Source organism: Hordeum vulgare, chromosome 3H (assembly GCF_904849725.1).
Source record: "Hordeum vulgare subsp. vulgare chromosome 3H, MorexV3_pseudomolecules_assembly, whole genome shotgun sequence".
NCBI lineage: Eukaryota > Viridiplantae > Streptophyta > Magnoliopsida > Poales > Poaceae > Hordeum > Hordeum vulgare.
The window spans coordinates 358,123,521-358,135,869 of record NC_058520.1 but is presented as its reverse complement, the minus strand read 5'-3'; the positions used below and the strand labels follow the sequence as shown (position 1 = coordinate 358,135,869).

Here is a 12,349-nt window from a genome sequence, read left to right as displayed (position 1 = left end):
GAGTTGCGCAGAATAGGTATCTCAAACTTGCTCCACTTTCAGGCCAGAATTCTAGTTGCCGGCATTCTCCCTCTTCATGTAAACCTTGCAAAATAAGAGAGAAAAGGCATAAGAATTGTACCGTGAAGTGAAATAGCAGCCCAAGAAGCGATAAATATCAACATGAAAACATGATGCAAAATGGACGTATCATCTAGTATCGTTGTTTTTTTTACCAATGCCCGAGGTAGATGAATTTGCGGAACTTCTTCTATATGTGTTGACAGTTGCAGGAAAGGTTTGTAGCTGATTCCATTGAGTAGGTTCTCAACCCGCAACTTGATGGGATAACTGTCGGTGCACTAATAATGGGGTACCCAGTGCCCCTGACTTATGTGCGGGCGTCGGAAGCATCACCTCTCAAGACCAACACCAACAGCCCAAGACGCTCCAAGAACCCCTGGCATCTACCGGGGGCGAAGGTGTAATCATCCTCACTAGGACCCGGCAAGGCGCCTCCCCGGCAGGCGTGGACCATCATGCCACAGCTCCACCTCATCGCTACACGAGTCACTTGTCGATGAGGTGTCGAGCCTCTAGATGGCTAGGTGGATCTCACTAGCTATGTGGCGCCGAGTCGAAACACAAGTTGCAACCTGTTGACACCCGTCTAGAGGCATGTCAAGACTTCAAGCCGTGGCCAGCTCATAGGCAGCAGAGGCCTGCCAGGAACGCACCCCGCTCGCCACCTAGGGCCGCATTTATGGTGCTCTGTCTTAAGTGTCAGAGTTAGGTATGATAGCACTTTTAGCTATCTGATCATGTCAGTTGCCACTGTGGATGCCCCTTGAACTATAAAAGGAGTCTCGAGGCAACCTAGCAAAGGATTTGGGTCTTTGGGCATTCGAGCGCTTAGAGATTTGACACTTGGTAAATTAGGCCCCCTTGGGATTAGAGCCAAGTGTAAGCATACACACATGCTAGCTCTCCCCGGCAACCCTTGTCGGGGAATAGCTCCATGTGAACTTCATCTTCCCCAATCAATCCATCAAAGCAGGAGTAGGGTTTTATACTTCACAGCGGCCCAAACCTGGGTAAAAATCCCGAGTCTCATCACTGTGTTGTTTCATAGTCTCCGCTTTTTGTGTGATACAACCTCCCCACCGAACCACATGGAGCCCGAAGGTCCCATAGGTGACCGTGTGCACACCTGCACCGACAATAACCAAGAAAGATTTCGAAAGTTCTCAGGTGGGAATTCAAGTAGTTACCTAGGCTATATTCCAACAGATGTATAATGTGAGGTGGGATTCGACATCTAGTGGATTCGTTTGTTTACGATCTTTCTTATAGAGGACAACCTCAATATGCTTTGTCACATATGCTCCGTCAACCCTTGTAGTTCACTACGCCTAGGGAGCATATTTGAGCATCATTTCAATATGACAATCCAATGTATGATCGATCCCATGCGAACCTTACCACGAAAATATCGGACGAAATATGTGCCATGAATTTGCTTCCGGCTTGTTTACTAAGCCTCATAATTTGTTTTGTTGGAATATGGTAATTCGAGTTGCTTCGACGTAAGTGTTAATTTCATATATTTCCTAAGTGGTGTACTCATATTTTTATGGGAATGCTAATCCATTTGTTCAACTGGAGTTGTCATGAAATTCTTTCAATCTGTGTGCTTCTCTTCAAGACAATTCAATCCTCTCCAATATTTGCAAGATCAATCCTCATATTTCTTTCCGGAGTTTGCCTCATATGTCCCAAGTTGTCTTTATTTTCCCCACCCTCCAACCTTTTTTCTTAAATGATTAAGTTACCATCCAAGAGAATTTATTTTCATTGATGCTTCCGCTATTTATTTTCTTTCTTCCATATTGTATCCGGTGATTTATTGTGAAGATGCTCAAGTGTTAAGTTCATCATTCTTCATTATTGTTTTCTTCTCCGTTGGATTCAATTCAAGATTTCGGTGCTCATCATATCCTTTCCATTTGTTAAATGATTTCATGTGTTGGAAATTCGTATCCAAGCCTCTCTTATTTATTCATCCCTCTCTTTCTATTCGGAGTGCACAAGATATATCAGAAGATTCGTGTTTTCATTCAATCCTTCAATTAATTCAAGATCTCTTCTCATCAAGTTTCATTTACCGGTGCAATCTCTCTTTTCTTAGCAATCATTTCAACAGTGTATTCTTTGAGTGGGCCCATAACCCACATGCTTGTCCCAGGATCTTACCCGACTCTTCTAATCTTTTCCGGAGATATCTAATTCTTTAAAGCATGACGTAAGTATGGATTCCATCAGTCACATTCCTTCTCAAGATCGCTTCAAATTATTTTCATCATTGGCTCAAATTTTTCCTTATTCATTGTTTCGGAGTGTCTGAATAATTCTTGATGGTGATTCTTGCCATCATTCTCAGCTCGGAAGACCGAAGGAAAGTTTCTCTTAATTCTTAGTCTGTTCTTTTGAAGATTCATGTTTCAGCTTGTTGCTATCCTTTCAAATTGTTTCCAATCATGAGTAATTCCTTCCATATCTATCTAGTGCATTTTAGTGTCGTGTTCATTTCTCGATCCTCCGAAGGCCAGAATTTCAGAAGACTTCTTCATTCTCAGCTTTCAGCTTTCATTCTCATATTCTTCTCAATTGTTGTCTCTTCGTTCATATCTCAATTATTTCGGTGCTTCGTTTAAGTTTTCTATTAGGCGGATCGTGGTCTATTCGTTCCCATGTATCTTCATTCATTCTTGGTATCCTCATTCATTTGTGAATTCCTCCGGTGTTGTCGTTGAAGACTTCTTCAAGTTTGTGCTCTTATCTCTCTTCAATCTTTTCAAGAACAATAAATAGTGTGCTTAATCCGTTGATTGTCATCAATTTAACTTGGTGAAGCACAAGCGCAACATAATAACACTAATAATTAATTTGATGCATAGGGAGTTAGCGCTACCTGAGGTTCGTTATTCAACCTAATACAGTGAGGGCTAGTGTTGATGATGCTGGTCCTAAATAGAGCACTATGTGGGGCCACCCCGGGGCAACTTGAGGATTTCTATCACGCCACTATACGCGTAGCTCATCTGGTAATGCCCTGGAAAAAAGATACGTGCGGCTCCTATTGTGATCTGGCCAGCGAGGCGGTCTTGTTGGGTTTGTTTTACTCTTATCAAAGGTCTCGTTCAGTGGGATATCGAGGATACCTCGGCTATCTCTAAGTTGAGCTTTTCTCTCCAGGGCAGCTTTTGGTAATTTTTGATGGACTAGTTGGAACACCTCTAGAGGGTTAAGTCTTTCGGAAAGCCATGCCCGCGTTTATGTGACAACTTGAAAACTTTGTTTAACATCCGGTCATAGTGAACTTGAAGTAAAATTAATTAAAATATGTCAACTGAGTGTGTACCCGTGACTGTCTCTTATCGTGAGTTCTGCATCCGAAAGAGGACACAGTGGGGTTGTGTTTGACTCATAAGTATGTGTTCAGGATCATTTCTTAATAAATATTAGTTCACGTCCATTTATAAATAGATCACCTCCTATTATTCGTGTATTCGTAAGTTAGCCACTTAAATAAATGCGTAGTTGCTTGCTGCAGTCTCACCACTTAACCATACCTCACACATTAAGCTTTGCTAGTCTTGATACCTTTGGAAATGAGATTGCTGAGTCCCTGTGGCTCATAGATTACTATAACAACAGTTGCAGGTACAAGTAAAACGATACTTTGACGTGAGCGCGGTGATTTTTCTATTTGGAGTTTTTCTTCCTCTTCTTCATCGATCATAGGATGGGTTCTAGGTCGGCAGCTTGGTATAGTAAGGATGAACATTGTTCTTTTATCATTTGTTTTCATCCATAGTCGGACCATGCTCTTCTACATGATGATTGAATATATTGTTGTATTGTGTTGTTCATGTTGTAGCTTGTGACCCGTGCAAGCCAATTCCTTATACTCATCTCTTCCATACATGTATTTGTAATGATATTCATTCTTGCGAAACGACGAGGTGCGCTTCTATCCCTGTCGAGACCCTCGTGCCAAAATAAAGATAGGATGAGTTACACATTGCCAGGGCCGGCGCCGGTCAGTCACGTCTAGCTATAGCCACGATTCCTCATGACCCGGTCTGCCGCCGCCCAGAACAGCTTCGGTGCCATCGCCCAGACCTATGCCACTGCGGCCCTCTCCTGCCGCCTAGAAGTGCTCTCCCGCCGTTCCTCAGACCTGCTGTGCCACCTCCGGCCAAACCTATGCCACCGCCAAAAACTGCTCTCCTATGTGTCCTCGAGCTCCCACTTCTACCTCTCCTCGAGCTCCGACTACACCTTCTCCTTGTGCTCCGGCTGCTGCTTCTCCTCGAGCTTCCACCGTTAGAGCTCTGCTATCTTCTGTCCTTCTCCCGTGCCCCTACTGTTGCTGCTCCTATGCACTCTGAAGGGAAGGTACAAAGTAAGTTCAATCAAATTCACTCTTAATTTTAGAGCAAATCAAAGTGAGACAAGATTGTTGGGACTCCTCGGATGTTTGATTACTTTGGTCAGTTTGCTTCTCCTAGACATCAACTAGAGTTGAACAAAATGGTGACTGAACAAATCTTTTTCAGTGAGTTTTCTGAACAAAATGTATGATAACTACAAAATTCAGAATGGTGACTGAATTTGACTTAATTCAGTATGCCGAGGAGTAGATGGAGTTAGATGGAGCTGTATGAAGCAATATCAAAATTCAGAATGGTGACTGAATTTTAACTGAATTTTTAGTAGGCAAGTATAATTGAATTTTCAGCACATATACAGATGAACTTTATACAACATGACCATTTTAACCATAGGAGTATTTTAAAAATACTCCAGCAAGGAGTAATGTGTAAATTTGGAGTAAATTTTGAGTATGAAGTAAATGAAGGTACCTCAAAAAATATGGAGTAATGCATAAATTTGTACTCTAGCAAGTTTACTTCATACCCAGTTTAAAATTCAGATTACTGTTATATGACAGTAATTCAATTTACATTTCAATGACAGTACTCCAACAAGGAGTAATTCAGTACTTGGATTAGCTTGGACTAACACCGATCATGCAAACATCAGCACCCATTGTTAAAAAAATCCAATTATTTGTCTTTTTTCCTTCGGTAAGCAAGTATAGGCCCTGAACCCAGTTGCACTTGGGGTTATCTAGCTGATGGATAAGCTGATCAGCTTCACGTTTCACTTTCTTCCTCCTTTGCTGTGGACTTGGGGTTATCTAGCAGATTTGCATGCATCGTTGGTTGGTTAGAAAAATAACTAACCTAGCAAGGTATCATGTGGCTCTAGACTAGCAGTAAGTTTGTCAAAATGTTGGTCAAGGTGGCAAAATTTTGCGAAAGGAAGTTGGCACATCTATCATGTGAATAATTACAGAAGGAAGTTAATCTTCTCTTAGCAAACATAGCAGAAAGTAAGAAGCAAAACAAATGGGTAAACTGCATTTGGTAAAGATGGTAGTAAATTCAGTTAACTACTATGTCAAAATTCAGTTAACTCACTTGTGAAATGAGTTTTAAATTTCCTTGCAATAAGAAGTACACTTTGAGCCTGTTGGGCAACCATCCAGCTCCGTAAAATAGGGGAGCGAACGGTGCACCACTTCCGCGACTCCAAGAAAATAGGCTATAGTCTGCTCCGCTCCGGCCGCTTCACGAGCCAAGGTGCAGGGCGAAGAGTTGCCGAATAGGTCTTTTGTATTCAGAGAAGTATAAAATACTAAAATTTTAGCAACATAACTAAATCTGTTGAGCAAGATTCAGTTTGACAAAATCTAGCTCTAAATTTACACTGTTGAGCTGATTGCACAGTGGCTATCTGAGATATATCTTGCTGCAAAATTATGCTCTAAGTTTGAGAAAATCCTGCTGCATATTCAGAAGAATTAACAGATGAGCAAGTAATTCGCCTTGTGCAGCCGGAAGATCTTGGGGTGTTGGGCATGGAGGGTCGTCCGAAGGGAGCAAGACGGCTCAGCTTTGTCCCTCGTCCTGCTGCTACCCTCCTTCCCATCCAGGTCGCTCGTTCTGCTCCAGGACATCGCCGTTGTCGTACTCCTCATTTGACCTTGCAAGGGGGAGACTTTAGCTTGCTGTCGTTGTTGGGTCCCCCGGTTCTCGCAGCATCTGTGGCTCCCATCGTCTTTGGTTGGTGGTGGTCCGGATCCGGTGCGTCGGGCCTCGCAGCCGCCGTCAGCCTCGCCGGATCCGATGCAGGCGGAGCAGAGTGCCATAGCCCGTGGGAAAATGAAGGACTTTTTCTCGATAAAGGGAGGGAAAGCTGGGGAGGCAAGTGAGTGGGAGCTGCGCGAATAGGAGGGAGCAGCGGAGGAGGCACCTGCACCGGTGGAGGAGGATGCAGTTGCGGCGGGAAGCACCGGAGCTCCGGCGGAGGGGGCCAGGGCAACTAGGGTGGTGGACTCCTCGTTGTGTGAGATGAGGCGGACTGTGACTTTTGTCGGGAGAAGTTGGAGTTAAAAAAAAAAAAATCCCTAGCGACAAGAATTACAGGACGGAGGGAGTATATTATTCGTTATGTGGCCTAGAAAAGAAATCGATTGAGTTATATATACTCTTTTCTTTTTTTCCTTTCTTTTTTTTTGTAAATACTACTCATGATAATATAAAATTATCATATAATTCTTGTTCTTCGGATTCGGGGTAAAAAACTCAATACAAAACACATGCGATGTGAGAAGTTCTCCAAAAATAAAGCCTTCACGAAATTAAGGACACACAATGTCACCGTTGTCGGATTCAGTCAAAGACTAGATCCTAAGTATTCATCCTGAGAGTAGAATTGAGCAAATTCTGTGCAATACCTTCAACAAGGTAATGATGACAAAACACCGCCATTGTTAGGTATGACTAACAAAGGTCCAACCAAGGTTTTTCACTCTAAAAACTCTGGTCCTTGTACTAAAGTAGCACCACCAAAACTCAAGCACGACGTGTTGTCACATTTGCTTGACCACCATTGTCATTCGGTCTATCCTTGACAAGTCGAACACACACAAACCACCATACTTTGTGTCGTGTCCTAGACCACTCCGCAACAAATATACGTAAGCCTCATGCACGAGGACCACCAAACATGACCTCTCAAAGCGTGTGAGGGAGTATGGGACTAAGGGGTCCTCGGGCCGCTGGCCTATCCCTATGGTCCGGACAGGTGGGCCTCTCTATGACCATCACTGAAGGACCGAAGATTATGATGACACCGTGTCCAAGATGGAAACCTCCTAAGTCGTGGCATGTCCTCCAAGTCACGATGATGGGTTCAACATGTTTACTCCCTCATGTAATCGACCATAAGCAACCCTAGGTATCCATGGTGTTTATATAAACAAGAGGGTTTTAGCTCGTAGGGCAGATTAAGATCATTACTCCTAGGGTGTTAGACCACATCATACGATCTCGAGGTAGATCAACTATGTACCGGATACTTCATCATCAATACAAACAAATCAAGACGTAGGGTATTACCTCCATCAAGAGGGACCGAACTTGGGTAAATATCGTCTCCCGTGTCTCCTTTTACCCACCGATCCAAGATCCATAGTTCGGCCCCCCCTACCTGTGATCTGCCGGTTTTGACACTCGCATTGGTGCTTTCATTGATATGTCCACTATAGGTTCGCCAAAGGATCGATGGCTCGCCTAATAATCATCGACCACATCTGCAACGGGGACGTTTTCGTTCCCAAATAGATCTTCGCGTTCGGTAGCATCATGCTGCACGCTGATCCGACCAACCACCTTGGCCTGGTCAGAAACCGCGTCCCTGATCAGGAGATCAGGTTTGGGAACCTATAGTTCATCGTCGACTCCCGGGGGGCCTTGTTGTGACAAAGCTTTTGACTCCCCTTGAATAGCTCTCGAGCCCCAACACCTTAACATCGGGAGTACTGGACCACGCCATCAAGGCGGCCTCCACCATGGGTCCGGCCCAAGAGTTTGAACGAGTCGATACATCCGAATCATCTTCGGATGAACATTGTCCTGATGCGACTCTAAGCACCCCTGAAATGGCGATATCGTGGATCAACCCCATGTACTCTAAAAACATGGATTCCACAGATGTCACGACATTAAATATGTTGCTCGTCTGGATCCAGGCCATGGGGATATCAAACGAACAACCTTCGGTCTACGATGAGATCGGCTCAAACCGACGACAAGGAAATTTATTTCCCACCTATCACACATTTGGTTGCCACCCTTGAGGACCCGACTGAAGGTTCGCCTTCCCAGCCACCAGAGCTTAGAACGGTCTATGTCCGGGTCCCCAATAATATGGATCGTCCCTCTAATTCGGAATCTGACCTTCGACTCGAACTCGATTCTATGCGCGACTTAGATTCTCTATGGCAGTGTCCGGCTGATAATCCAGATCCCAAACCCAGTGCCTTGGATTCCATGATGGTACTAGATACAACCGCCAAAACTTGGGATTCAGTTCCCGTCGGGATGCAAAAAAATTCCCACCCACCTCCCAAGTCAAATACTCTCCCAATAATTCAGGGAAGCCCAACATACGGGACCTATTGTGCGTCAAGCAACGGCAAGGGGAAGCAGCCCAACACTTCTAGGCTAGATTCCTCCTAACCAAATATAAGATAGCGGACTGCAGCGACCAGGAAATCAAAGAAACCTTCTAACATAACTGCCATGATGAAGGAATCCTAAACGCCCCCGCCCGCTGTCACATCAACGACTTCACCAAGCTATCGACATTGGTATGCAAATACCCGCCATGGAAATCATCTCACAGACTCAACAAATGCACACGGATTCAATCTATGCAGAGCAACCCAGAGGAGCTCGGAGGAAGCACATACCCTAATGTCGATCGGCCGAACACGAGCCCACCAAGAAAAGAATAAACCCCTCGAAGGATCCAGAACTATGCTTTATAAACTATTGGACAGACCATGCCCCATATACTCCGCCTTACTAAACGCAAACCCGAGGCATAACCTTCAAGCTTGCTGGGTCGTTAGGCAAGTAGCAAAAAGCGGAGAGGCGATCCTTGGGGTCTCATCCTCCAACAAACATCTAGCAACGCCTCCTGATAACAACGTTGAGATCTTAAAAATCTATGAGTCGTTTCCCACAAAAAATTAGAGGAAGAGAGCTCTTCAAGAACTCGACCAAATATTCCAGGTGCGAGCGACGAACTCATGGCCAAAAACACCCATAACTTTCGGCGAGGAAGACCAGCCGAGAATCCGCTCCAGCCGAACACCTGCCGCTCTAGTTCTCAACCCCATTGTAGACGGCTTTAGGCTCCGCAAGGTACTAATGGATGGCGGCAGCGACTTAAACCTCATTTATGAGGATACTTTGGACAAAATGCAGTTTGATAGATCTTGCGTCAAACAAAGCCGCACCACCTTTCGAGAAATTATCCCCCGAAGAGAGGCGTGATGATAGGACGAGTTTTTCTCAATGTGGTATTCAGCACCCTTGAGAACTACAGGTTGGAGGAGCTTGGCTTTCATATTCTCCCCTTTCGTAGCGGTTATCATACCCTACTGAGGCGTGATACCTTCACAAGATTTCATGCCATACCGCATTACGTGTATATGAAGCTCAAAATGCTAGGGCCCAATGGTGTCATGACACTTACAAGTGACCCAGATACAGCTCTTCGGGCCGAAAACAAAACTGCATCGTTCGCCCTCGAGGAACTATCCAAATCTCTCGCGGTTGAAGAATTAACCGCACTTCGCTCAATGGTAGATAAGGATGATGTAATCCTCACCAAGGGGCCTAAGTTCACATCCTTTAAACCAGCAGACAGAATAGTCAAACTTCACTTACATCCAATGGACCACAACAAAATAGCATCCATTGGAGCTCTGCTGGACCCTGCGGTCGATGAAGCATTGCACACGTTCTTGCACCAGAACTGGGACATATTCTCCTGTCACCCCTTAGATATGCGAGGAATCCCATGAAGACTAGCACAACATATACTGAATATAATTGCAGGCTTTAAACCAGTCAAACAGGTGTTACGCTGATTTTTCAAACCCAGCCGTCAAGCCATGGGTACCGAACTAGCAAAATTACTTGAGGCCAGATTCATCTGAGATATCAAACTATCAAACACCCTGAGTGGTTGGAAAATTTGGTCATGGAGCCAAAGAAGGATAAATCATGGAGGTTGTGTGTTGATTTTAAAGACCTAAATAGAGCCTGCCCTAAGGATCCCTTTCCCTTACATCGCATAGACCACATAATTGATGCCACCACCGGACACGACTCATTGTGCTTCCTTGATTCCTACTTTGGATACTATCAAATCAAAATGAAGGAGTCCCACCAACCAACAACCGCCTTCATCACTCCATACGGGCCATTCCGCTTCAATACAATGCATTTTGGGTTAAAAAACATAGGCGCCAAATAACAACGCATGATTCAAACATGCCTAGAAAATGAAATCGGCATAACAGTCGAAGCATATGTGGACGACGTAGGCATCAAAATCAAACACGTCAGCCAGCTGGTGGACGACCTCCGACAAACCTTTGAAAATCTGTGGGCTTACGATATGCGAGTCAGTCCAGACAAATGTGTCTTTAGAGTTCCTGCAGGTAAAGTGCTCGAATTCATCATCTCCCATAGAGGAATAGAGGACAATACAGCTAAAATCCGATCCCTATCCCAACTAGCGATCCTGACGGAATTGAAGCATGTGCAAAAACTGCTGGGCTGCATGGCGACTTTAAGCTGCTTCATGTACCGCCTAGGTGAAAAGGCACTACCGCTTTACAGACTACTTAGACGGACCAAAAACATTGAGTGGACCGATGAGGAAATAGCCGCACTGAAAGAAATTAAAACACTATTAGCTAGTAATCCCATACTTGCAGCACCTGCTACACATTAACCAATGTTGTTGTACATCTCGGCCACCAATCAATTGGTCAGCGCAATTCTTGTTGTCGAACGAAAGGCTGAAGGCCACAAGCTCCGGTTGTAGAAGCCAATCTACTACGTGCCAGAAGTACTCACCCCGTGCCAGTCTACTAGGTATCCGCACTACCAAAAGATAGTCTATAGAATTTTTATGGCACCTCAAAAGCTCCGACACTACTTTCTAAAGTACCCCTAAATGATATAATCAACAACAGGGACGCCACGGGCCGCATAGCCAAATGGGCCATTGAGCTCCTACCTTTTGAAATCATCTACAAGCCACGTCGAGCTATTAAATCTCAGGTGTTGGCTGATTTTCTTGCCGAATGGACGGAGGAAGAGCTCCCTAAAGAGTAGAGTACATACTCCCATTGGATGATGTACTTTGACGACTCCAAGACGCTTGCCGGACCGGGGGCTAGTGTTATTCTTACATCCCCACCGATGACAACATCTGGTACGTACTACAGATCATGTACACCTATTCCAATAATGCGACCGAATACGAGGTTGTGTTGCATGGACTTCAGATGAAAACTTCAATGGGCATACAACGGCTTGAGATACGAGGAGACTCCAACATCGGCATCTTCCAAATCAACGGTGAATTTGACACTAAAAAACCCAAAAATGGTGGTATGTAGAAATGGTGTTCTCAAAATATCAACACGGTTCATAGGCCTCGAATTCCAGCATGTCTTCACAGATAACAATCAAGTTGTTGATGTCCTTGCTTGCATGGGTGCCAAACATGAGCCTGTTCCTAAGAATACCTTTATGGAATGGCTCTTCAAGCCATCCATGGTACGGTAGGACGAGGACAATGACGTTGGAGCCCGTGGTCACGAACAGGTCACCCCTCATGTAACCGAACCAGATGAACAAATTATTGGCACCTCAGCATTTCAAGAAACGCCTTTGGCTCACAAAGTCATGGTAGTAATCGCGCCATGGACTGAGCCCTTTATCGCCTATCTTCTCCGCCAAGAGCTCCCCGATGACCATACTGAGGCAAGCCAAATAATTCGGTGATTGAAGGCCTACATGGTCCATGAGGGTGAACTATACAAGAAAAGCACCACCAGAGTCCTCAAGCGGTGCATATCCAAAGAAGAAGGTAAACAACTCTTCACCAAAATACACGCACGTATGGATGTCCATCACGCAGCAGCTCGAGCCCTGGTAAGCAAGCGGGGCTGGCTTCTTTTGGCCCACGACTCGTGCAGACGCTCAGACACTCGTCCAACAATGCATTGGCTGTCAGCTCTTTACATATCAAAGCCACATGCCCGCAATGGCTCTTTGGAAGATACCGATCACCTGGCCTTTTGAGGTCTGGGGGCTGGACATGGTCAGACCACTTAAATGGGGACCAAGAAAAATAAATAACTACT

General features: G+C 44.8%; 1 protein-coding gene and 1 long non-coding RNA gene across 2 annotated transcripts; one reads left to right on the top strand and one right to left on the bottom strand.

Moving 5' to 3' along the window:
* Nucleotides 1–4,010: 4,010 nt before the first annotated feature.
* LOC123439955 lies at nt 4,011–5,961 on the bottom strand. The gene is made up of 2 exons (XR_006630232.1): nt 5,529–5,961; nt 4,011–4,429 (listed from the first exon to the last, which is right to left on the bottom strand). It is a non-coding gene; the product is annotated as an uncharacterized LOC123439955 (long non-coding RNA).
* On the top strand, nt 4,249–6,665 carry LOC123439954. The gene is made up of 2 exons (XM_045116567.1): nt 4,249–4,447; nt 5,945–6,665. The coding sequence occupies exons 1-2, from the start codon at nt 4,249–4,251 to the stop codon at nt 6,112–6,114; spliced, it is 369 nt and encodes a 122-aa protein (XP_044972502.1). The 3' UTR covers nt 6,115–6,665.
* Nucleotides 6,666–12,349: the final 5,684 nt, after the last annotated feature.